Here is a 27,662-nt window from a genome sequence, read left to right on the forward strand (position 1 = left end):
TGTTTTTTAATGTTATGGAAGTGCTTGTTTTATTCTATAAACTAAAACATTAAAAAAGAAATGAAGGTGATATAAGCAGAAACTATTAATAAAAATAAAATTTGTTAATATCAAAAGTGTTAAATGGGATGGGACTGGTGAGGAAAACTAAGGTTCACAAAGCTATAAAAAAAACAAACAAACAGTTAAGCTATTTTGGGAAAAGAGGAGGGTCACAGAAGTGATGGGACTACTACCTGAAGTAGATATAGCAGTGATCAGTGGGATTAGGCTAGTTCTTGGCTCCAGAGAACAGAACTAGGAGCAGTAGGTAGAAATAGCAGACAGATTTAGGCTTGATGTTTAAAAAATTAATAAAACTTCCTAATAATTAGAGCCAGGCAGAAGTGGAATAGGTTGTCTTGGGAGATGAATTTTTTCCTTCTCTGGAGGTCTTCAAAGGTTGAATGAACCTATATCAGAAATGGGTTGGACTGAGTGTTCTTTGAGGTCCTTTCCAACTCTTAAGATTCTGTAATCCTTTGATTTCATTATGGTTGTTTTTCTGAACCAAGTGTTTTGACCTGGTTTTAAGTCTAAGCGCTGCCATAACTAGCTGTATTACCATGGACAACTCATTGTATCCATGCCTCAATTTCTCTATCAATAAAATTATGGTCAGACTATGATGTTTAAAGTCCCTTCCAGCTTTATCCCACCAATCTAGGTATAAATTCTCTTTCTATAATTACATGCCAGAATTGTTATCTTACAGTTGAATTTCACGGTCTTTGGGAGAGCCTTGTATATGATGTTGAAGTTAAGTCACACGTAAGTGAAAAATGCTTTTTTATATGAAAGTATTTTTTATTTTACAGTAATTCTTCCTTTGGGTTCCAAACCTAGTAAGTGCTACTTCATACTGTTTTAGGAAACTTGAAGCTACTCTTCCCTTAACATGCATTTTCAGGATTCTTCCTACACAGAGTTGGCCCCCAGGGTTGGAAGAGGGCACAAGTGTGAGGGTAGGATGTGAAGCCAACTACTATTCATACATATTTTCATTGTCCTTCAATATTGGTAATGTTGGTAGACATGCCAAAGCCAACAGTAAGCAAGTTAGTAGGGTTTGTGATTTCCCGTAATACTTCAGAGTTAGAAAATCCATGCTTAGAGATTTATTTGTTGTTAATATTTGTTGAGTTAAGCATGGCATATATTTACTTCATCTTTATCAGTTTTAGAGGGAAAACAACTTAATTGCACTACTTGATAAATAGATTGATAAAATGGTTTTTCTAGTGTGCTGTAGTGTTTATTTTTTATAAAACTCAATCATTTCATACTTATGAAAATAGTAAGTTGTGGGGGCAGTGGATAAAAGCACCAGCCCTGGATTCAGGAGGACCTGAGTTCAAATTTAGCCTTAGACACTTGACACTTACTAGCAATGTGACCCTGGGCAAATCACTTAACTCTCATTGCCTGCAAAAAAAAAAAAGTAAGTTTTTATAGTTTTACATTTAAAGGTACATTTTGTAAAATAAAATGACATGTGTGGCCTTGTGGAGAGAAGCATTTTAGTGCCTAAACAGTGTCTAACATTTTAAGCAAATATTTGAGGACAGTGATTTTAGAGGCCTCACTTGGCCCTATTTGCTTCTAATATTTTTCATTTTCATTTGGAAAGTAGTACATGTGCCAAATTTTTATCAACAACTGCCATGTTTATGTATGCCTTTGTTTTTTGTTTTTTTTTCTCTCCTGAATCAGTTGCTTGACTATGTGACAACAACCTTATTATTTTCCGACAAAAACGTTGATAGCAACCTAATAGCCTGGAACAGAGTTGTTTTGCTACATGGTAAGGATATATTTCATGAAAAGTAAAATATAAAGTTAGGATATTTCTTATGCCTTTGTACTTATTTGAGAGTATAATTTTTTTTTTTTTATCATAGACAGGAATGTTACTCCTCAATTCACTTTACCTTTCTACAGTCACACATCCCTTTTCTATTCCAGCAAAGATGACTTGTGGGAGGACATCTCCAGGATTGTCTATCAGGGCATTGAAAATGTGGGACTAGAATTCAAAAGAAAAGTCAGGACTTGAAGTAAAGATTTAGCAGCTATCACCACAAAGGTGGTGGAGGTAATAGAGATATCTGAGCCAGAAAGGTCAAGAAGGAAAGAAAGTTCAGGCTAGTGCCCATACTTAGGACAGAAGTAGAAAAAAGATAGATATGAAGTGGTTGGAGAGAGAATTTAGGATTATGCTATGCTGTGGAGAGATTTTAAAAGGATGATGGTCAGCAGACATAGCCAGAAGGAGAATGACGACTGAGATAAGGACAACTAGGAAGTCATTGGCTTCAGAATGCTTCAACAAGGTTTTCAAAGTACTTTATATACTTATCTCAGAATCATATGATACTCATGAAAACCCTGTGAAGTACTATTGTTCTTATTCCTGTTTTAGAGGTGAAGAATGTGAGGCTTAGGGGGGCTATAACCTCCCCATGCCTATTTAACTCTGCATCTAATGCTTCCCAATACACCATACTGCCTGTCAGTAATGTTTATTGGTGGAAATCGAATGACAAGGGGTTAAAGCATGAGTACCTGGTGAGAAAGTAATAATGAATCCTGAGTGTGCTATTCTTTTCAGAGGCTCTGAAGTGAAAAAGGAGAGGGGTTGATTTCTTTGGGAGTCATCATATGGACTTTTAAAAGAAATTTATTAAAACCTTTTTTTTAATGCTGCTTTCAATTCATAATATTGTCCATGCATGCTTGCATAACTGCATGGGCACTTTTGCATGTTTGAGGACACACATCTACCTTTTAACAAAGAAAAACAGTTATAAGCAAAACATCTTGCATAGCAGTTATATATTACAACGTATACAACATTACATACCAGTCTACTTGTCTTATAGAGGAGGAAAGTATATTTTATTACCAGATCTCTGAGACTGCGATTGACCACAACATTCAGTCTGAATTTTTATGTCTCTTATTGTTTTAGCTTGCAGTATTGTGGTTTTTCTGTATTGTTCTTTTGGTTCTGCTTTCACGTTATACAGATCTTCCTATGTTTCTTCAATTTCCTCATAGTCGTCATTTCTTATATGGTGTTGTTTTCATTATATTCATATACACACCACAATTTGTTCTGTCATTCCCAAGGTAGGGGATACCCACATTGTTTCTAGGTTTTTTTTGCTGCCACAAAAAGTACAGCTGTGAATATTTTGGCAAATATATGACGTTTCTATTTTTGACCTATGTGAAATATATACCTGGTGGTAGAATTGCAGGAACGGAGGGAATTAACACTTAATTACTGGGATCTAGTCATTCTGGAGACCAATTTGGAACTTTGTCCAAAGGGCTATAAAACTGTTCATTCCTTTTGATCTAGCAATACCACTGCTAGGTTTCTATCCCAAAGACACCCCCCAAAAGTGAAAAAGACCTATTTGTACAAAAATATTTATATCAGCTCCTTTTGTGATGGCTGAGAATTGGAAATTGAGATGTCCATCATTTGGGGAATGGCTGAACAAGCTGTTGTAAATGATGGTGATGGAGTATTATTGTGCTATAAGAAATGACAAGCTGGATGATTTCAGAAAGGCTTGGAAAAACTTATATGGACTGATAAATAGTGAAGTGAGTAGAACCAAGAGAACATCGTGCACAGAGACAGCAATATTGTTCAATGAAGAACTGTGAATGACTTAACCATTCTCAGCAATGCAATGATCCAAGATAATCCCAAAGGAATAATGATGAGGCATACTATCCACATCCAAAGGAACAGAGACTGAAGCATGCTATTTTTCACTTTCTTTCATCTTTTTCTTTTATTCAAGTTTTCTTATACAAAATGACTAATATGGTCATGTTTTAAATAGTTTCACATGTATAAGCCATATCTAAAGCTTACTGCCTCAGGGAGTAGGAAGGGCGGAGAGGAGGGATAAAATTTGGAACTCAAAACTATCAATAAAAATATTTATTATTTTTAAAAACACAAATGGTTACTTACCTTGCACAATTCCAAAAGTCTTCCAGAATAGCTGGACCAATTCACAACTCTACTATGTCGTATTAGTGTGCCTGACTTCATGTGATCCTGCTAACTTTTATTTAGAATAAGGAATTTGAGGCCATTTGTATCAGAGTTGACTCTAGCTAGTTCTTGAAGGATTTGCCACTGCAGAAGTAATTCTTCTAGGTCACAGATGGGAAGGCTTCCTATATGGGACAGACATATAGCATGTCTGTCTTATAGCTCAGTCTGGCTAAGTTTGATAAGTTTCATCACTAGAAGGCTGGCCAGCAAGTTTATGCCCGTACCAGCTCATGAAGCCATCTGCTAAGGAATGGACTGTATTAGTGGAGTTACACCTGTACTGTTAAAATCAGACAAATGCCTTCTCTGAAGCTCCAGGTTGTGAACCTTTTATGCCACCAGCTGCTTTAACACAGTATATATTTTTGATAAGTTTCCTCTACATTTAGTTTTTGACATTGTTGTGGTGTAGTTTTAACCACATCCTTAATATCAATCTTATTTTGATTAATTTGTTTTTTATAGGTCCTCCAGGAACTGGGAAAACATCTTTGTGCAAAGCATTAGCACAGAAATTGACAATTAGGCTTTCTTGCAGGTAACTTTTGGGGGGAAGAAAAGAATAGTAGGGATTAGCAGGCTTATATAATTGATTTAATTTTTAAGATTCTAATTTAACCTTTTATGTGGCTCAGCCAATCCCTTTATTAGGTATAACTTGACCTGCACTGGTAAAATTTTTTTTGTCATGTTAACGATTTAAAATGCTTTCAATTAAGATAGAGAATTGCTTTATTTAATTGTGTTTATAGATTCAGAATATTGACGTTGTTGTTAGACAACAGCTTTGGGTATAGAGATAGGTGAAATTGGCTAAGCAATCAATCCAAGAAGGTCTCAGTGAGTGGAGCTCTGAGACTCCAGGGGCCTAGCAACAGGACCAGTATGAGATGGCCTTCAACACTTGGACCTTTGTGAACAGTAATTCAGCCACCACAGAGAAGTATCTGCTTCCTATTTCTGTTTTCTTGTCTGCTAGATTTTAAAAATAAGAGTGCACATACACACACACACACACACACACACACACACATTTAACTTAAAGGACACAAAGGTTTAGGATTATTTCTTGCTTTGTTTTTACATTTACATAGTACCCAGTGAGAGATGGTTTAGTATAAAGAAAACCTGACTGAGTTGGCAAGATGATGAGGTCCTAACCTTGGGTCTACTACTTAGATGCCATGTGGTCTTGGTAACTTGCTTAGTTTTTCTGAGCTTCAGTTTCTTCATCTGCAAAGTGAGGGTTATACAACATGACCTCTTAAGACTCTTACATCTCTAAAATTCATTTATTTGCCATTTAGGTTATATAGTATTTGGGAAATTGACAGTCTTTTTTTAAAAAGTTGACAACCATTAAAAAAGTACCTTAGGGGGGCAGCTAGGTGGCACAGTGGATAGAGCATCAGCCCTGGATTCAGGAGGACCTGAGTTCAAATCCAGCCTCAGACACTTGACACTTACTACCTGTGTGATCCTGGGCAAGTCACTTAACCCCCATTGCCCTGCCCAAAAAGAAAAAAAAAAGGACCTTAAGACTGATTACATTAAAAGACAATTTGATTTTTTTTTCTCTGATTTTAGGTATCAATATGGCCAGTTAATTGAAATAAATAGTCATAGCCTTTTCTCTAAGTGGTTTTCAGAGGTAAGCATTAAATACTAGGCTTGATTCTCTAATCTGGAAGAAAAATACTTGTGCATAGAAATTAAGTTCATTTCTTTAAAATCCCAGGACAATGCCCTGGAATAATGAATTGCTTTCATATGATTGTCTATTGAATAAGTGGATTAATTACAGGGATCAGGTTTTCTCACACTCAAAATATGAATCCTTGTGCAATTTCTCCAAATTTATTTTACCACTTAAATTATTAATATGAACATGCTGTACACAGCAGAAAAGCAAATAAGACATTACTGTCTTACCTGGGTTTATGCAGCAATTATAGTGTCACTCAGCTTGTTTTGCTTTTTTGGGGGGGGGGGTTGGGGGGGCCCAGATATAGCATGATAGAGTAGAAAAGCTCTGAACTGAGAGTTGGGAAACCAGAGCAGTAGATTTAGTTCTAACAGTTTTTAGGTGTGTGACTTTGGGCTAGAACTCAGTTTCTTCATATAAAAAAATGAAAGTATCTGCTTCAATTGATTTTTCCTGCTTCTTCTAGCTCAGAGTTTGTGAGTTTAGGAGGACATGAGCTGGATAGTTAAAGTTCCACGCTTAAGTAGGTGAAGAACAAGCCTAAGAGAGAGTAAACCAGAAAACAAGGCGTAGGAGTGGTGTTGAAAGGTGTGTAAATATATAGTTAGAAGCCCTGATTTTGAGTTCTGGCATTGGTGCCTTTTAGTTCTGTGACCTTGGACAGATAACTGATCCTTTTTGAGCATCAGTCAAAATGGGGAAGTTGTATATAAGTTAGGGTGAACTTTTGAGATGGGGAATGTTGAGAAAGACTGAATAGTGGAAAGTGCTAAGTGTACTACTCAGCTAGAATCTGGCCCCCAGGGTGATAATAATAGGAAAGAAAACACTAGTTTATTAATAACCATTGAAATTTAGAAAAATATATATCATTCCAATAGTTTAAAAATTTTTTAAGATGGTAGAAGTAGACATTAAATAACATAATATGTTTTGGTTCTAGAGTGGTAAACTAGTAACAAAGATGTTCCAGAAGATTCAAGAGTTAATTGATGATAAAGAAGCCCTGGTGTTTGTGCTGATTGATGAGGTATGAATCCTGAGATACGGAGTCATTATGCAAATGGGAGTTCTAAGAGATCAGTTCATTTTCTTACTGCTGTTAAGAATAAATTGTTGGGGCAGCTAGGTGGCACAGTGGAATAGAACACTGGTCCTGGATTCAGGAGGACCTGAGTTCAAATCTGGCCTCAGACAGACACTTGACACTTACTAGTTGTGTGACCCTGGGCAAGTCACTTAACCCCAATTGTCTCACTGTGGGGACTAATTTTTAATTGGGGAGTGTTAGCTAAGTGACTCGCCGCAATATTGGGGCAAGGAAGGAGACCAGCAGCCTCCCTCAAAACAGAACAGGATTTATTTTTTAACAAGAACGAACTTTAAAAAACACAAACAAGATCAGTAGGGAAGAAATAAAATGGGGAAAGGGGAAATTATACAACCTGAAAAATACCACTGCCCAGGAATCAGCTGAGAATGCACAGCCCCTTTCCTGTTGCCTTCCAGCTTTCAGCTAGAATGGCCAATTCTCCTCCCCCCTCCCAGCAGCCCCCAACCAATTGTCTGGCTGCTCTGACAGTCACATGACTGCCCTCACTAGGCTTCCAATCATAATTTTGCCAGGCCCATGTAGGCGTCAGTGAGTGGTGATGATATGAGGTGCCAGCGCCATGGTAACGGCTACATTCAGTGGGTAGAGCACTGTGCGGTTTGCGGAGCCCCAGGCCAGTGAGCACAAAGGCATAAAAACCTCAAATAACAATTAATTCTTTACATCACCAAAAAAAAAAAAAAAGAAGTTGTTGTAAGCACATGATTACTGCCTATTGGGATTAAGCTAATTATAAGAACCCTGTGAGGTCATGGTATAGTAACCTGATCAAAGACATTTCTTTTTTCTCCTACCTATAGGTGGAAAGTCTCACAGCAGCCCGTAATGCCTGTAGGGCAGGCACTGAACCATCAGATGCAATCCGGGTTGTCAATGCTGTTTTGACACAAATTGATCAGATTAAAAGGTAACATGGGTATGTGGAATGTTAGAGTTGAAAAATTCATCTTGTCCAACAACTTCATTTTACAGCTAAGGAAAGTGAGGCCGACAGAGGAGAAGGTACTTGGCCACAGTCACACAGCAAGTTAGTGGTGGTGCAAGATTTTAGGTTTTACTCATAAGAATTATTGGCAGAAGGAACTGCAGACACTCATTTTACAGATGAGGAAACTGAAGTCCGGGGAAGTTAAGTGAGATTAAATAAGAAAGCATTTGTTCTACAAAAATTCCTGTAAGTGCATAAATTTGGACTCTAAATCTTGCTTTCAAGATATTCTAACTACAAATGAAGTTAAATGTCTGGCACTGAATGGTCAATGATTTGTAGTATTTATAGCAATGTGATAAAAACTGAGTGAAGAATTTTCAGGAACTTTTTGACAAGATTTTCTGAAGAATTTGTTTTCCTGACAATATAACAATATTTTATTTGTTCATGGTCCCCAGTTCTCAAATTATACACATTATAATGTGTAAAATGTCTAATACTGCTCTCAGAGTTTTGGAATACTTTTGAAACACTAAGGTCAGAAGACAGGAATAGCCTTCATATTATTGTCTGATTGCATTATATCAGACTTTTATTGTAGGTAGACTATAGGGTCATATGGTTAGATCTAAAAGTGTAGCATAGTGGAAAGAATATTGGACTTGAAGTCAGAAAAATCAGGGTCCTCCAAGATTTTGGAAAATCAATTTGAAAAGGTTCATTAGAGGAAGTTTTGGAGACAGAGCCAAGATGGCAGAGTGAAACCAGGAAGCTGCCTAAGCTTTCCCAAATTTCCCTCAGAAACAACATTAAATTAAGCCTCTCAACAGATTCTGGAGCTGCAAAAACTGTAAAAAAAACCCAGAGTGAAACAGTCTTCCAACTTGAGATCACCTAGAATATCTTCAAGAAAGGTCTATTTCATCTGGGTAAAAGGGAAGCACAGCTCAGCGCAGATGGTGTCTGGGCAAGCCAGCAAAAGGCTCTTATCCACAGCATAGATCAACAGCTAAGGACCTAAGGTCCTAGCTCAGCAAGCTAGTGGCACAGAAGGCCAGTTGTAAATAGCCTCCCCCCCCCCCTTCCCGGGCACCAACAAAGAAGGCAGTCTGTCAGTTGGTGTATCTTGTTACCCAACAGGCCCAACTATGCTCGGTCACTCCAGTGCAGTGAGCAAGCAGCAAGCAGCTGAGGCCTCAAAGCAGAAAGCCCCTGGCTCCCAGCAAAAGAAGCTTGGGAAAGTGCACACAGTACCCCAGAAGCAGAAGTCAACTTTAAAAGGCACAAAGGAGGCTAAAACATTAATTGAAAACAGAAAAGAACAATCACCATTAAAAATTACTATAGCAACAGGGAAGATCAAAACATAAACTCAGAGGAGGACGACAATGATAAAACACCTACATGTGAAGCCTTAAAGGGGAAGAATTGGTCTCAGGACCAAAAAGCTGTCTTGGAAGAGCTCAAAAAGGATTTTTTAAACCAAATGAGGGAGGTAGAAGAAAAACTGGGAAAAGAAATGAGTGCTATGCAAGATAAAGTCAGTAGCTTGGAAAAAGAAAATAATGCCTTAAAAAATAGATTTGGACAAATGGAAAAGGAGGTGCAAAAGCTGACTGGGGAAAAGAATTCCTTAATTATCAGAATTGGGCAGATGGAAGCTAATGACTCAATGAGACAACAGGAAGAAGTAAAGCAGAATCAAAATAATATAAAAGTAGAAGAAAACATAAAATACATATTCAGAAAAACAACCATGCACAAATCCAGGAAGGACAATCTACCTGAGGACCATGTTCAAAAAAAGAACCTAGGGGCAGCTAGGTGGCGCAGTGGATAGAGCACCGGCCCTGGAGTCAGGAGTACCTGAGTTCAAATCCGGCCTCAGACACTTAACACTTATTAGCTGTGTGACCTTAGGCAAGTCACTTGACCCCAATTGCCTCACTAAAAAAAAAAAAAAAGAACCTAGACAGCATATTTCTCGACATCAAGGAGAACTGCCCCAATGTCTTAGAACCAGAGGAAAAATTAGCCATTGAAAGAATCCACTGATCACCTTCTGAAAGCGATCCCAAAAGGAAAACTCCAAGGAGTACTCCAGCCAAATTCCAGAATTATCAAGTAAAGGAGAAAATACTGCAAGCAGCCAGAAAGAAACAATTTAAATATCAAGGAACAACAATGAGAATAACACAGGACCTAGCAGCTTCTACATTAAAGGATTGGAGGCCTTGGAATATGATATTCCAGAGGGCAAAGGAACTAAGGTTACAACTGAGAATCTACTACCCAGCAAAATTGATCATAGTCTTTCAGGGGAAAAGATGGACATTCAAAGTAATAGGGCACTTTTCCTAATGAAAAGCCCAGAACTGAACAGAAAATCCAGTCTACAAATACAAGACTCAAGACATATGAAAAGGTAAAAAGAAGACATGTTACTCAGTAAGGTTAAAATGTTTAGGGGCAGCTAGATGGCACAGTGGATAGAGCACCAGCCCTGGATTCAGGAGGACCTGAGTTCAAATCCAGCCTCAGACCCTTAACACTTACTAGATGTGTAACCCTGGGCAAGTCACTTAACCCCAATTGCCTCACTTAAAAAAAAATTAAAAAGTTTACATCTCTATGCAGGAAGAAGATGCTTGTAACTTGAGAACTGTATCTTTATTTAGAAAGATAGGAGTACACACAGACAGAGACAGAAGGTGTGGGTATAAATTGATTCTGATGTGATGTAAAAAAACAACTTTAAGGGGTAACAAAAGGGATTATACTGGAAAGAAAGAAAAGGCAGAATGGGATAAATCACATCACATGAAGAGGCACAAAAGACCTATTACAACAGAGGGAAAAAAGGGAGAGGTTAGCATTGTTTTGACCTTACTTGGCTCAAATAGGGAATGATATACACACTCAGTTGAGTTTAGAATTTTATCTTACCTTATTGGGAAGTAAAAGGGGAAAGGGAAAAGAAAAGGATGGGATGCTGATAGAAGGGAGGGTAGACTGAAGAAGGTGATGGCCAGAAACAAAACACTAGTGAGAAGGAATTGGGGGGATGGGGGGGGGGGAAAGAGAAAAGTACCAACAAGGGGAAAAATAGGCTGCAGGGAAATACACAGTGATTTGTAAGAATTGATTTTGGAGACTCCCTCAGGGGCATCCCATGCCACGCCCCCCTCCACCCCCTGCAAGCCTAGGGGTGTCACGCCCCTCTCAGTGGGGATATGCATGGGTTCCTCTGCCCAGCTGGGATATGCATGAAAAACCCCATGCACCAGCTCCCTCCAGGCCTGTGGTTCCTGGGAGAGAAGGGTTTTTTAAGAGATGAAGGGGTAGTGAATGAAAGGGGTGGATGAAGTGAAGAAGAGTTGAGGTAGAGGAGCAACCGAGTGAAGGAGAGAGACGTGGAAGGGAATGTAGGGAAGCCGTAGAGCAGAGGAGAGGGCTCTCGACCAGAGAAGGAGACGGATAGAGACGAGAATTGTAGAGATGGGATGGTAGACGAGAGGGGAGCCACTGGTAGAGTGGACAGGAGTAGAGAGGAAGCGACAGCAGCCAGCCACATCCACAGGCGAGAGACAGGAGGAGGAGATTTCACAGTGGCAGGCAAGAAAGTTAAAGGCCGACAGGTTGTATGTCCTGTTTTATTCTTATCAATAAACCCTGTTTTGTTGTTAAATTGAAAGGAGGCTTTTTGATCTTGTTATTAGTCTGGGAGAAGCAGTTGGGGAGGGGGCAGGCCTTGCAGATTGGCCCACATGGGACTTAATGAACCTGGGGGATTTTTTGAACCTCCCTTACAGACTGGACTTGCTTAGGCAGATAACAGCTTACAGATGCCGAGCCAGCTATAGAAAGTTTCAAATCATAACTGTGACTCTCCTATAAAAACAGAAGCAGATAGCAGAGTGGATTAAAAACCAGAATCCTACAATATGTTGTTTACAAGAAACACATTAGAAGCAGAGAGATACATACAGTAAAGGTAAAAAAGGCTGGAGCAAAATATATTAGGTTTCAGCTGAAGTAAAAAAAAAAAAAAAGCAGGGTTAGCAATCCTTATCAGACAAAGCAAAAGCAAAATTTGACCTAATTAAAAGAGATAAAGAAGGAAACTACATCTTACTAAAAGGTACCATAGACAATGAAGTAATATCAATACAAAACATGTATCCACCAGATGGTACAGCTTCCAAATTTTAGTGAGTTACAGGAAGAGATGCAAAGCTTTTGATGAAGTATCTCATGCTCTTCTTGTGGAGAAGATGGAGAAATGGCTTAGACATTACAGACAGATGGATTTAGAACTAGCTGGGTGTCTGGACTCAAAGAAAAGTTGTACATGGTTTATTGTTAGTGTGGCAGGAAGTTTCCAGTGGAGTACCCCAGGGATCTATGCTTGGCATTTTTATTAGTCACATGAACAAAGTTATAGATAGCATGCTCATCAAACTTGAATATAACAGAAAAGTGGATAGGATCTCTAACATTGCATGGCAGTGTTAGGATCCAAAATCAAGCTAGATCACTGGGCTGAATTTAAATAAAGTAAAATTCAGTAGGGATAAATGTAAAGTTTTGAACTTGGGTTCAAAAGTTCAGCTGCAGAAGTATAAGATGAGGGAGACATTGATAGGCTTCAGTTCTGAAAAAGATTTTGGGGTTTTAATAGACCACAAGCTCAACATGAGTTAACAGTGTGATATAGTAGTCAGAAAAGCTAATATAATTTCAGGGTGTACTAATTGGGGCAAAACTTCCAGAAGTGGTGAGGTGGTAATTCTCCTGTTCTCTACCTTTATGAGACCTCATCTGGAAGATTATATTCAGTTCTAGGCATGTGTTTTAAGGTGCAAAGTGTTCCAAGAAGAGCATCCAGGAAGATAAAGGGCCTTGAGTCCATGAAATACCATGATTGAAGGAGTTGGGTGTGTGTAATCTGGAAGAGAGAAGATTGGGGAGTTGATGACTGCTCTCTTCAGGTTTTTGGTGAGCTATCTTGTGGAGGAAGAATTAACCTTCTCTATTTGGTTCTAGAGGGCAGTACCAGAAGCAGGGGGTAGAAGTTAAAAGGGAAATTGAAGCAAATTTAGGCTTAATTTAGGAAAATCTAGCAAACATTTAGAGCTGCCTAGAGAGATGTCGGGATCCCCTGCATCGACAGTCTTCTGGTAGAGACTGGACAGCCACTTTTCAGGTCCAGTACAGTATGGATTCCTTTCCTTTGTGGATTGGACTAGATGACTTTGTGGTCCCTTTCCTCTCTTAAATTCCCTGCTTCTGGGAATCATGCCTCAAATAATAGCTAAGTGATCATTGTCAAGTTGCTTAACCCTTAAGCACATTAGCTCAGCATCTGTAAATGAGGACAGTCCTACTTGGGCTATTTCACAGAGTGGTTGTTTTTAAGAAAATGATTTGTAAATCTTTGTGTGCTATATAAAGTGAGCTATAACAGCACTAATTAGCTTTTTAGAGTTATTTTCTTAAAAATTAGCAAATTTATATTTTTTACTCCCTCTCACCCCTCACCCTCCTGGAAAACAAAACAAAAACAATTTCCTTGTAACAAATGTGCATAGTCAAGCAAAATAAATGCCCTTGTCGGTTTATACAAAAATATGTGTTTTGTTTCTACATCGTAAATCCATCACATCTCCCAATCCATCATCGGTCTTCAAATCATGAATGCTTATTGTATTGATCATAGTTCTTACAGCTTTCAAAGTTGTTTGCTTTTACTGCATTGTTATAGTTTAAATTGTTCCCTTGTTTCTGTTCATTTCATTCTTCCTTAGTTTATAAAATTTTTCAAAATGTCCATTTTTATAATATGATGTGATAGCAGGAATTGTTCCAATGGTTCTCTTTATTCTTCATCAGTTCATCTGTCTTTGAAATCATCTGTTTCCGTATTTCTTACAGTACAATAGTATCTCATTAGATTCAGATTATTTAGTTCTGTCTCCTCATTTTACTTATGAAGAAACTAAAATTAAATGCCTTCATTTAATCAAGGGTATACAACTGCTATATAGCAAAATTGAGGTTCAAGCCCTGGTCCTGTTACGGCTAATTGTGCCCTTTCCACTCAACATAGTGGCCTTATTTTAGGATATTTAATTTGATCCAATTAATGGAGCAAAAAGAAAAAAAAAGTCATGGCTTTATTATGTGTAAATATACAAATAAAGTGATGTGATGGACATCTGAGTGAATTTTTTTTTCTCATGGAGTCTACTAAAGATGCTCCATAAGACTGACTGCCTTGTGACATAAAATGCTTACAGAAATGCCTTATTGTACTTACACTTTAATTTATGCTTATAAGTCTTCTGGATTTACAGCTTTGGGAGAAAGATTGAGATCATAAGATCAAAAATCTGATCTTCAAGGGACAAAGACCATCTAGTCTTCCTGCTTTATTTTTGTAGATGAGGCAACTAAGGCACATGGAGGTTAACTGACTTTCTAAATCACATAGCCAGAAGACATGAGAGCTAAGATTCGAATCCAGGTCTGACTTAAGAGCCAGTATTGCCTATCCTTCTTGTGCCTGTACAAGCACAATTTATATTAGGAAACTGTTAGAGTGACCTGGAATAGTATCAGACAAGGTTTCCAATTTCATTCTCATATAGGTCATTTTAGTTTACATAGATCCTATGCTTGATCTTACTTTGTTGTCTTTTGTGTATACTCATGTTGGTGATAGTAGGAAGTGGACTAGTGAACATGGATGGTTCAGAGAAGACATTTACTAGTGAGTACTAAGGACAAGACAAACGAGTTCCCCCATATAGAGTACATCAACATTGCCACTGATGTATGTGAAGTTCAGCGTGTTATCTTTCTTAGTTAACAGGTTCCCTCTGTTGATTTGGGGGAAGGGGGCTTCTTTATCATATTAGTCTTTTCCTTGATTTTATCTTCATGATAGAGTAATATCTCATATTCTTAAGGAACTAAATTCTAGCACTGCCTTGCCCTGTGAATCTCTCAAGTGTAACATGTCAGAAGTCAAAGTTCCTGTTTTATAACTTCTATTGTGGGGATTTATTTCCTTTTTGTCATTGTTAATGGTAATTTACTCCATGGAAACCTCTATTAACAAAGATGATGGGCTCATTTATTTATCCTGTGTTGCTACAACCATTTAAAAACAAATACTAAGCACTCAATGCCAAACAACGGACTTCCCCATTTTGTGGTTAGAATATTTGCAAAGCAAGGTTTGGAGTATTTGTATATTATTCTAGCTAGAACTTATAGAGGAGACAGAGAAGTGTTCTAGGAGGTTACAGAAAAGGAATTTTACTACAAAAAATATCATTCAGTATGTATTAATGTAATTTTCTAGGAAGCGCAAAATACATAGGCACCTAGAGACATAGGGAGAGCATAGTAAGTCAAGGATAGGAAAGAGGGAACCCAAGTGCAGAGATATGAGTCTGTTGGACCTGTGAGATTGGCCTTGAATAGCTATATTTAGCCTCCCTAGGAAATTGGGCGTTTTGGCAAGATGATACATTTTCTCTTCTGGACCCACTTAATGACTCCAAAACAATTAAATCAGCTTTACTTTCTGGGCTTGTCTTCTGAATAATGTAAGTAATTCTATGGGCCAATGTATAATACTCCTCCCCTCCCTCAAATAGTTCCTTTATCAAGTATTTCTCTCATTTTGCCAGTGTTTCAGATTCATTTAATGGGGAACTGAATCTTCACTCCACAATTAGAGATAGAAGCTTTAAAGCTGGCTAAGATGAAGTTCTACTTCCTGTGTTGGGGCAGCTAGGTGGCACAGTGGATAGAGCACTGGCCCTGAAGTTGGGAGGACCTGAGTTCAAATCTCAACCCAGACTAGCTGTGTGACCCTGGGCAAGTCATTTAACCCCAGATGGCTCTGGAGGAGAGTAAGGCTGGTGACTTTGCACAGCCCTCCCTCACTTAAATGCAATTCAGTGCAAGTCTTGACATCACCTTGATGTCATGGTCCTCTTGAAGGTTGAAGGACAACTTTCTGTGATATATAAAGTTTTTCTTAATTTGTTTGATTTTTTTAAAAAATGCTAACCATTTCCATTTAAAGGAGTATAAATTTTCATGTCCCTAGTAGTTTCATTAAATGAAATATCACTGTATTTTGATAATGGCAGCCAAGGAGCTCCAAGTTTGCCAGTGGTGGTGACATGAAGTTGTGTTGTTGGGGACAGTTGGCAATACTAGATACCTCTCAGCCTAAGGGATATAGTACCTGTTGGGAGTTGTAACGTCTGGTAGTTAGTTACAACTACATTGATATGGATAATACTCTTACATACCCTACCTCTGTGTTTTCTTGGTATTAAAATTAGGTTAATTGGATTAAACACTAAATTATCCAATGAGGAGGTATCCCTATCTGTTTTTTAAAGATGCAAAATTATCTGAACATGTGAAATGTTAAACAAATAGTGTTACTGTGTTAGAATAAGTATGACATGAGATGTTTCTTTATCTTAACAGGCATTCAAATGTTGTTATATTAACAACTTCAAATATTACTGAGAAAATCGACATGGCCTTTGTAGACAGAGCTGATATAAAACAATACATAGGGCCCCCATCTACTGCAGCTATTTTCAAAATTTATCTTTCTTGTTTAGAAGAACTAATGAAGGTAAGTTTTTATTTATTTGTATATTTTGAGTAGTGCCTTGTTTGTGTTGATTTGGTTTAAAAACACCATGTTCCCATATAATCTTTTAGTAGTAGGGTTTGTAATTCCCTATTCCTCTAAGATGGGAACTGCAGTCTTAATGTTTCTTACAATTTGATCCAGTAGTCAAAATTATATTTCTAACATGATTTTGATCTTTTGGGAACCACATTTAATGATCATATTTCAGTATTTGAGTCACTTGAGTTTCTTCTTGTTCCATCTTCCTTTCTCCTTCAACTTGTTTTTATGACCCTGACTTTAGAATTGTGGTTTATGCCATTTGGCCTTTGAAGCATTTGGGTAACTGGAGATCTAAACAGATTACTCCTTTTTTGTGTGTGTGTGCCCTGCAGGCAACACTTGCTTCTTAGCTTATGTTTACTTGCTTTAACTTTCTCTCTAATCTTGCCTGAGTGTCTAATCCAACCTAAACAGTTCCTTTCCCATCCTTTTCCTTATTACTGAGGCACTTCAAATATTTGTGGACTGTCAGTTACATCTTTTCAGTTGAGATTTTTGTCTAGTTTTTAATACATTATCTTTTTAAAACTTCCTCTCAGCTATTAATCTCTTTCCCACTTGTGTGTTACTCTGAATTGCTGCCCATTAGTAAATTTATTTGGTATCTAGGTTCAAAAATTTCATTCTTTATCCAGAATTTAGAATCATGGACAAATTAAAGCTGAGATGCGGGTAGAAACAGTGGTCAGGCAATTTTTAATGTAGAACATGTTAAATGCTTTAAAAGAATAGATAATCCCTGCCTTCAAAACTAATTATAAAGACACCCCCACAAAATACATGAAAAGGACATAAACATGTTTGCAAAGAAATAGCCTGTTATCAATGAATTACTATAGGCTACTTGTGGAGGTGTTAAGAGAATATGGAGTCCCTGGAGCTGAGTTGGCTTGAATTAATTAAGGCAGCCTCTATGGGGTAAAGGAAAAGAAAAATAGTCTGTAGGGAATAGGTGGCAGAAGAAAACTACCAGCTACAGAGTTCTGAGTGATGCAGGGAGTGGTAGATCACAGTTTTTATTTTTCAGAATGGAACTGCTGTTGATAGATTTTTGAATTTAAGGAAGTAGTTACCCTCTCTATTTTTTTTTTTACCTTTTATTAAATCATTATGCCTCTTACCACTTTTATATAGAGAGAAATGATGATTCACTTCTTCAGCTTTGATAATTCATATACAGTTCAAAAGAGTGTTAGTAATCTAGTTGGGAACACAGGTCTGAAGCTTTGGCGTGTACATCTTAATATTTTTCTAGACACTCAATTTGTACAAAGAAAATCTGTCCAGTCAAAGAAACCACTTCTGCCCCATCCATCCCCTTCCCAGGACCTGAAACAAAATCTTAAATTTTAAACACTGCTTATACTATTGGGTTGTAGATCTAGAGTTTGAAGGGACCTTAGTTCAGCCAAGTTATAGGTTAAATAGTGTGATAACTAAATTCCTAGCTACCATTTCTAACATTGTTTATGTAGGAATTTTTCCTCATTCCAGATGACCATCTTACACAGGAATTTGGGGAACAGGACTCAGTCATAAGTTGGGGGACTTAATATAATTTTTTTTATTAAGAATAGTATATTTTAAGCATAATTATTCACACTTTCTGTCTCACATGATTATATGTTTGAAAATTTTTGATAATGCTAATTTAATATTTCCTTTTTATTAGTGTCAAATAATATACCCACGTCAACAACTGTTGACTCTTCGAGAACTAGAAATGATTGGTTATGTTGAAAATAATGTATCAAAACTGAGTCTACTATTAAGTGAAATTTCAAGGTGAGAATCTTCATTTTGAAACAAAAAGATTGTTTTTAATGTGTTTTGATCTGTAGTGATTATCACATCTTAATTCTACTCTAAAACGTACAAAATTTAGGTCTCAAAAATATTTAAATGATTTTTTAAAGTATTCACTATAAAGTTTTTCATATGAACACATAGAAACTAAGACAAAATAAAAAATTGCCTTGATTATTATGATTTATTAAGAATTTACTCATTTCAAATTCTGGTGGAATAGAGGAAAATATAGAGACATAGCCCCTTCCCTAAAGATATTTAATATAATTGGGAAAATGAAATAATTTTCTCCTCCCTCCTAAATGCTTCTGCCTCCCCCTGCAAAAAAAACAAACCAAAAATTAATTTGTATTTAGGTATGTGTGTATATGCACATATATTTGTATGTATGTACATATATATATGCAAGTGAGAGATATACATACACAATGCATATTATTCTAATTTTATATTTGTATATTCTTAATATGCCTTTGCATAATTGACATTAATGGTTATTAATTATATATGCACGTGTGCGTGGATGTGTGTATATCTGTGTAATGTGGATATGTGTGTATATATGTTTGTGTAGACGTGTATATATATACCCATACATACATATGTGGGGGGAGAGAGCACTTCCATGGTAGAAAATAAGCTTCTTGAGGAGAGGGACTTTAATCTTTGTCTTAGGAACTCATAGCACAGTGCCTGACATAGAGTAGGTTTTTAGTAAATATCTGTTGATTGATTAATTAAATGAATGAGTTAAAAGAAATCACTGCAGGATAAGCAACAAATGCCAAATTAGTAATAGAGAAAATAAATCCTCTGACAATTGAAACAGGCCTTGAAGGATGGATAAGATTAGCTAAATAGCAAAGGCACTGGATAATGCAGGCAACAATGTGTGCAAGGTGTGCTTGGAAACACTTGAATATAGCACTTTGGCTGTAGCACATAATCTGAATACAAAAGTAATGGGAGATAAAACTAGAAAAAAAAGCTAGATTGTAGAGATTCTTAAATACTAGGCTATGGAGTTTAGACTATTCTCTAGGTAATAAATAGGGAACTATTGAAGATCTAGGCAGAATAGTCATAAGGAAAGCAACATTTTAGGAAAATAATTTGGCAAGTGATGTGCTAGTTGGATAGAGGGGAGCAAGACACGAGGAAGGAGATCAAATGGAATCTAGTCCACTTGTGAACAAATGAGGGCCTAAACTTGAGTGGCACCGTAGTGCACAGAGCACCAGGGCTGAAATCAGAAAGACCCCCTTTCCTGAGCTTAAATTTGGTCCCACACAATTACTAGTTGTGCAGCCCTGGGCAAGTCACTTAGCCCTGTTTGCTTCAGTTTCGTCATTTGTAAAATGAGCTGGAGAAGAAGGTGGCAAACCACTCCAGTATCTTTGCCAAAAAGACCAAAAAGTTGGATACAGTTGAACAACAAAAACTGGAAAATGAAAGGGAGAAAAAAAAGCATTAAGTACCTACTATGTGTCAGACATTGTGTTGGCTACTGATAAAAGATACAGCAAATACATATATGAGTAAATACAGAATAATCTGTTGGAGAAGACAGGAGGGAATAGGATCAAGGCATATTTAGAGGGACTGATTTTAGCAAGTCTTTGTCAGGAGAGTGGGGAAGAATCCCATGAACTAGTTTCATTATTTGAATTTGCACTCCATATTTCTATTGGTCTGGAACTAATTACCATATTTACTTGCAATAATACTTTGAATGGTGTGGATTCAAATAATGCAACCACATCACAGAATTCTTTATTCACATTAATTGGGACCTAGTTATATATAAATCAGTGTGGATAATTCAAGACCAAAAATGGATTAACTTTGGCCTGAACCATCTCAATTGGCTGTTTATATAATTAACAATCTTTAGAACTTCCTTGTACTTATGCCTATAGTTACTTTCATGGTATTAACTAAAATTATTACTTATATGACTAAAGGAAGAAATCTACAAGATTGTGTTGACTTATGCAAAACTTGTTCTTAGGGCCAATAAGTTCGTTCATTAGGTGCTTATAAAGAATTAAATGTGCAAAGTTGGTTGACTCATGATTCTGGGAAATAAATAAATTAAATTGTTTTCCAGCTCTCACCTACCTACTTTTCTTTCCCTAGGGTGTTTTCAGTCTTTGGCTTTAAAAAACAATCACGATTCATCTTAGGATGTATTTGTGGTCAATACTATTGCTATTGCCCTGCGATTAATGTTGAAAGATATTCATAGAAAAGAACCATCAGTTTATTCTATGGAAGAACAATATTTAGAATTATTTTGTTGTGCTTATTTTTAAACAGGAAAAGTGAAGGACTTAGTGGCCGAGTCTTGAGGAAACTTCCCTTTCTAGCCCATGCATTATATATACAAGTAAGTTTTTGTTCTCACTATTTTTTTTCAATTAATGCTTCCATTCTCAACCATCATTAGCCACTTACAAAGCCTCGACTTAAATTGCTTCTCACTTAAAGCCATATCTCTGAGTAACTATGCTACAGGATATATGCCAAAGATATTTTCTTCCTCTGGCAGGGTCTGCCCTCTCCACAGTGTCTCATGGTCAGGATTTAGAATCCTAGAATCTTAGAGATGGAAGGGGCTTCAAAGGTCATCTGGTCACATCCATGCCTTAATCATGAAGCCCTTTATAATATCCCTGATGAGTCGTTATCCAGCCTTTGCTTCAGGATGGGAAAGCCAGGTCTCTCTCTGACAGCCCGTTTTGATTTGGGACAGTTCTGATTGTTAGAAATTTAAGCCTTATGTGCAGCTGTAATTTGCCTCTCAGCAATGTCCATCTGTGACATTTCCTACAGTAGTCTCTTTCTAATTACCATAAGGGCCATGGGCCCTTTCCTTCCTTATCAAATTCTAATTGGAATTTAAAACCCTCCCTCCATAATTTGGCTCCTGGCTACCTTTCATGACTTATTGTATAGCCCTTCTCTGCACTCATTTCGTAGCGCTTCCCTACATTTATTCTAGGTTCTAGCCAGTTGGCATATGAACTGCTCCATGAATTTTCTTACATGTCAGTTGGTATTCTCAAAGAGCCTTGTACAGTACTGGAAAACAGTAAGAATTCAACAAATTACCACCCCTTCCTCAAGTATTTAAATGGGATTCCTGGATATAATGTCATAACCCAATGATAGAAATATCTGGTGATGGATTTTCAGCCACTTTTCTAGGCCACTGTGGGAGTTGCATTTGTACACTTACCTGCTAGTTTGCTCTAAGTAACTACCTTAAGTCTGAAAGGATGATTAACAGTTCAATATCGCTTACAAAGTATTTTCTTTGCCTTGTACTGTAAGTTTAGTCATTACTTTCATCCTGTATAAATGAGTTTCAGCCTGACTTTTACTAGCCCTGAATCCCTTGCTGCATTGTCCTATTGCCAGTCCTCTCTTTCCAGACCCCAACAATAGATTACTCCCACCATCATCTTTCATTCCTGCTCACCTGCCGCAGAATACCATTAGAGGAGGTCACACTACATGCTTGTGGACTGGGTCCAGCACAAACCTAGGTCATCCAGTCTGATGGGGGTCGTCACTGCTTCCCCCTAGTCATGTTATTATTTCATTCCTCTTTTCTCTTCTGTTGCATTCTCCCTTCCCACTTCTCTTTTAGCAGAGGACCTTCACTGCAAAACCTGAGGCCATCCGTCATGAATGCTCTCCTCCCCCCAGTTCCACACTTGAAATTACCTCAACATCATCTCTCGTTCTATCTTCCTTTTGTTCAAGCCTCAGAAAATGAGATAAATCATCCCCTTTTTCTTCTTGTTATTCAGCCTTCTTTATAAACTGATTTTCGCTGCTGCCTACATTTCTCCCTATCCTTAAAAAACAAAAACTCTCCAGTTGTTGCCCTTTATGTCTCTTTCCTTTCATAGCCTAACTCTTAGAAGCAGCAATCTCTTTGTTGCCTCTACGTTCTCACCTCCATTCTCTTAACCCACCAAGGTCACCAATGAGTTCGCTTTTGCTAACTCCATTGACCTTTCATCAGCCTTCATCCTTCTTCATCACTATGGTTTTAGAAACTATTGACCACTTCTTCACTCTGGATCCTCTCCTCCCTGGGTTTTTGTGACAGTATTCTGTTGGAGTCCTCTTCCTGCTAGTCTTCAGTGTCCTTTGAAGGATCAATATGCATGGATCATCCCCTAATTTTATGTGTAACCTAGAGCTTTTTCCTGGCCTTTTCTCCTCTTCTCTCTATACCCTTTCTTAGAATCATTTGGGGGTGCAGTGGAGAGAGCATTGGATGTGGAGTCAGGAAGATCTGGGTTAAAATCTGGCCTATGTGACCATGGGCAAGTCACTTCACTTCTGTCTCAGTTTTCCCAATTGTAAAATGAGGATAACAGCATCCATCTTGCAAGGTTGTTGTGAGGATCAAACAAGATGATGTTTATAAAGCAGGCACATAGTAAGTGCTCTATAAATGCTTGTCCCCTTCCCATTTCCTTGATGATTTCAGCAGCTCCCAGAACTTCAGCTATCATCTCTATGCACATAACTCCTATGTTTGCATATCTAGCCCTCATTTCTTTTCTGAGCTACAAGCACATATCACCAACCATCTCTTGAACAGATCCATAGGTACCTCAAACTCAGCATGTCCAAAATTTAAATTCATTACTCTCTCCCCCCACCAAACCCACTCTTCTTACACACTTCTGTTTTTTATTAATGAACCATTCTTCAAATGATACAAGTTTGCAACCCAGGTGTTACCTCTGGCTCTTCATGTCATTTGCCTTTGTATTCAGTCAGTTGCCAAGCTTTGTCAGTTGTGCTTTCTTAGCATCTTTACCTACTATCCTGTTGTCTCCTCACATCACAATGACCCTAGTTGGTAATGCCCTTATCCTCCATTTCCTTGTCTGTTCAAAGAGCCTCCCTCCATCCAGCTCCTGCACTTCCAATTGTAAGATATAATGGGCTTTTTGTCAAAAGGCCCCAACCAGAGGAGAATAATCTAGACTGATTGAATTAAGTGAGACTAACTGAGAGCTATTGACTTTGCTGATTAGCCTACTTGAAGTTAATTAAATTAAAACCACACCTGCCTGACTCCCAAGAGGGAGTGTTCTCAGAGGCTGTGGACTCCGACATCAATAGATGACCCTCAATCAATCAGCTTGAAGGACGGGCCCCTTCCAGGGAGGGAGGCAGGAAGTAGGAAGGGAGGCTGGCTCCCTGGCTCTGGCCTCTTTTATTCCGGAACCTCCAGTTGGTGGCTGAAGGAAGGAGAAGAAGGAGTGCATTCTGAACCCTAGGGTAGAAAGGTTTTCTTTCTCAATTTTCTAAACTTCACAAGTTCTCTACTAACCCCTAATATACTTTAATAAAGGCTTAATGCCTAAATTGTTGCTGAAGCTTCCTACTTATAAGTAAATCCTAGCTAGTTTCTCTCCTTCCCCCCCACACACACACTGGGGGCAGAAAAAAAGCGACTACACATTAGATTTTAAATGTCACACAATCTGTCCTCTGATATAGTAACCACCAAATTAGCGTTCATAAAGCACAGGGCTGACCATGGTCAGGAAGCCCAGGAGCTTCCCATTTCCTCAAGGATGAAATATAAACTCCTTTCTGTGTAAATCTTCACCATCTGGTTCCATCCTACTTCTCTAGGCTGATAATTTGTTAACCCTCATTCCTCACTGCACTCCAGCCATAATGGTTTAGTAGCCATTCCCTATAGACTACATCATGCCTAGAACGTTCTCCCTCTTCACTTCTTCCCCTTGGGACTCCTGCCTCTGTTTAAGGCCCAGTTCAGGTAATGACTTCTTTAACAGACCTTTCCAGATTTAGCCCAGGTTTTGATTACCCCCTCCAGCAATTACTTTCATGTGTGTTGACATATGTATGTGTTTACATGTATCTCTGTGTGTATGTACATGTGTGTAGCCTGTATTAAATGTGTCATGTGTCCCCTCCCCCCAGGAGAATATAAGGTCCTTGAGGGTGGTGTCACATTTGTATTTGTATTTGTATCCCCAGTGCCTAAGACATGGCAAAAAATAGATATTTAACTAAAACATGTGGTTAATAACATGCATTTTGACTATTTAAAAGTGTTTTTTTGCTTTTTCTCACTTAAGTTTCAGAGTGTTATGGTTGCTAGATGAGTGCTAGGAAAAAAAAGTGCTTTTATATTTTGATCTAATGGTACTTTATTGGTTGCTTCTAGACACCAACCGTTTCAGTAGAAGGATTCCTCCAGGCCCTTTCACTTGTAGTGGACAAACAGTTTGAAGAGAGAAAGAAGCTTTCAACTTGCATTGGATAATCTGTTGTATCTGACTTCATTGCACATACAGTAATTGATTTAATATTCTTAAGCACGGCTGTTGCCCCTCTAATTCCATCTTTAAAGAAGAGTTATGGGGCAGCTAGGTGGCACAGTGGATAGAGCACCGGCCCTGTAGTCAGGAGTACCTGAGTTCAAATCCGGCCTCAGACACTTAACACTTACTAGCTGTGTGACCCTGGGCAAGTCACTTAACCCCAGTTGCCTCACTAAAAGAAGAAGAAGAAGAGTTAAATAGGGGTGAGAATTACTCATGTTCCTTTAGCCTTTGTTAAAAGCATTAGTGTGTGCTACACACATATCATTGTCAGACTCCTTTAGAAAGATAAATGTCCTATTATGTTCAATTTTGAAGGGAAATTTAGAATGTATATACTGGCAGTTTTGTTCATATCAACCCAAAGAATCACCTTTCTCTGTTGAATCTTCTTTTTAACTTCCCTTTATAATTGTAAAATAAAATTGCTTAACAATTTAGTCTTTGGTAATGTGCAAATATGTTTAATATGATTGTACATACATAACCTATATCAGATTGCTTGCCCTCTTGGGGAGGGAAGGGGAGGGAGAAAAATTTGGTATTCCAGATCTTAAGAAGACAAATGTTGAAAACTATTTTTACATGTAACTGGAAAAAAATAAAATACTATTAAGATTGGGGGAAAAAACAATTACACAATTGACTGCAAGATATAGAGAAAAAATTAATCTTTGGTCATATTATATAATAACTAATTGTTGTTAAGTCTTTGACATAAATATAATTGGAGCATTTAAAATACACATCATAGGAAATATAGCATGATTTACCAAATTTTCTTATTTAATGCCAGGTGATACATACATACACACACACACACATACACACACATATACAGTGTTTAAGCAACAGAAGTCCCACCCATTTTATAGGAAATGAGAGAAATGTTTTACTCTTTGTAACATTTGAGCATTGTAAAGTTTAAAGGTAAAAATGTTTAACATTAAAAACATGTATAATTACTCCTAATATACCCCAACCTTATTTCAACTACACTATAATTTTGGCTGATAATTTTATTTTTATGTGTTTATTTGTTGAATAAATGCTCTTCACTTCTTAAAGATTAAGTTACAAATTATGTGCCATATAAAATGAACTGTTCAATAATGAATGTAAAGTGGATTCATGAGTTCTACAAATTATATTTCATTTTCACCTCTGTATAAGATAAATTCATGTTAAGCTGTTCTACATAATATCTACTTTTAAAGATGATCTTGACTTCATTTATATCTATTTTGTTTATTAAAACATTGTGGGGATTTTTAAGGATTTCTTGTATTGCCATTTTATTGATCTTTTCATATAAGCAGAATAAGTTGCAGATATAGAGTTGTTAGGGGCCTCAGAGGCCATCTAACTCAGTCCCCTCATTTTATAGATGAGGAAACTGAAGACAAAGTTAGTTAAGTGATTTGCCCATTGTCACAGATAGACTAAGCATCAGATGAAGGATTTGAACCCCATCATCCTTCTTGGCTTCTCTGCAGCCTTTGACATTCAGTCACGCTCTTAATACTCTTAGGATTTCAGGACGTTGTCCTAGTTCTCCTATCTGAGCCCTCCTCAGAATCCTTTGCTGGATCTTCATCCAGGTCACACCCACTAACTGGGCGTCCCACAAGGTTCCGTCCTATACCTTGCTCTCCCTCTGTACTATGTCACTCAGAGATCTCATCAGCTCCCATGAATTCAATTATATCTGTGCTGATGATTCTCACATCTATTTATCCCAACCTAACCTCTCTGCTGACCTCACATCTCCAACTAGATGCTAATCAGACATCTTGAACTGAGTGTGCTAGAGACATTTCATTTTTTTTTAATTTTTATTTTTTTCCCCCTTTTTTTTTTTTTGGTGGGGCAATGAAGGTTAAGTGACTTGCCCAGGGTCACACAGCTAGTAAGTGTCAAGTGTCTGAGGCTGAATTTGAACTCAAATCCTCCTGAATCCAGGGCCAGTGATCTATCCACTGCGCCATCTAGCTGACCCGGAGACATTTCATATTGACTAGAATGTCCTATTGAGGACTCATAACCTTGGTGTTGTGTCACCCTTGACTCCTCTCTCTCTCTCTCTCTCTCTCTCTCTCTCTCTCTCTCTCTCTCTCTCTCTCACTTCCCATATCTACTATGTATCCTGGGCCTGGTGCATAGCTTAATAATTGCTCGTTGATTTCTTGAATTTGAGGGAAAATATGCTATTTTCTTAGCAAAGTATGGTTGTCTGGGGGTGGAAGTTGGGAGAAAAGAGAAGATTTGGAATGCTCTTTTGTGAGAAGAGCAAATCAAGAATAAAAAGAATGGCTATGCAACTGTAATGATTGGAATGACGCCACCTACTGGAGACTTGCTGTGGAGAGCTCCACCATGAGGAAAACAATTACTAGGCACAGTCCAGTATTCATCCTCTCTCCCTCCTAATTTAACCTAATTTAACTGAACTTAATTATCTTTTTATCTCACTCAGTTGAACTCACCTGTGGCCTAGCACAATCACTGGCTGTCTCGGAACCATGAGATATGGTATGATAACCTTTCCATAACATTTTCAGGTGTCATGAACACATACTAAATTTGGCTTTGATCCAGACACATGGTGGTAAAAAGTGTTACACATTGCATAACTACCTCAACCCTCTATTACAAGTCTAACCATATAAAGGAAGGAATGTAATGGAATTTATTAATTTGATCATTGACAATGCTATGCTAAGGTTTAGTAAAAATACAGCAATTCAAACAGTTAAAGAAGAGAATCCAGCTTTCCAGACCAGAGTCCAGAATCCAGTTTTCCAGACCAGAATCCAGTTTCCTCCTGATGACATCTTACCACTTCAAGAAGACA

At 37.7% G+C, this 27,662-nt stretch overlaps 1 protein-coding gene across 1 annotated transcript in view; it reads left to right on the forward strand.

Annotated features, from left to right (window-relative positions):
- TRIP13 (thyroid hormone receptor interactor 13) overlaps positions 1 to 26,024 on the forward strand; it is a 34,824-nt gene extending 8,800 nt beyond the window's left edge. The window contains exons 5-14 of the mRNA XM_043971022.1: positions 755 to 810; positions 1,753 to 1,843; positions 4,589 to 4,661; positions 5,711 to 5,774; positions 6,772 to 6,858; positions 7,743 to 7,849; positions 16,391 to 16,544; positions 18,280 to 18,392; positions 20,736 to 20,805; positions 24,652 to 26,024. Coding sequence (XP_043826957.1) covers positions 755 to 810; positions 1,753 to 1,843; positions 4,589 to 4,661; positions 5,711 to 5,774; positions 6,772 to 6,858; positions 7,743 to 7,849; positions 16,391 to 16,544; positions 18,280 to 18,392; positions 20,736 to 20,805; positions 24,652 to 24,750 — 914 coding nt within the window. The 3' untranslated portion in view covers positions 24,751 to 26,024. The remainder of the gene's footprint in view (positions 1 to 754; positions 811 to 1,752; positions 1,844 to 4,588; positions 4,662 to 5,710; positions 5,775 to 6,771; positions 6,859 to 7,742; positions 7,850 to 16,390; positions 16,545 to 18,279; positions 18,393 to 20,735; positions 20,806 to 24,651) is intronic.
- The last annotated feature ends 1,638 nt before the right edge of the window (positions 26,025 to 27,662 follow it).

The sequence above is a fragment of the Dromiciops gliroides genome, chromosome 1 (genome assembly GCF_019393635.1).
Source record: "Dromiciops gliroides isolate mDroGli1 chromosome 1, mDroGli1.pri, whole genome shotgun sequence".
In the NCBI taxonomy this organism is placed as follows: domain Eukaryota; kingdom Metazoa; phylum Chordata; class Mammalia; order Microbiotheria; family Microbiotheriidae; genus Dromiciops; species Dromiciops gliroides.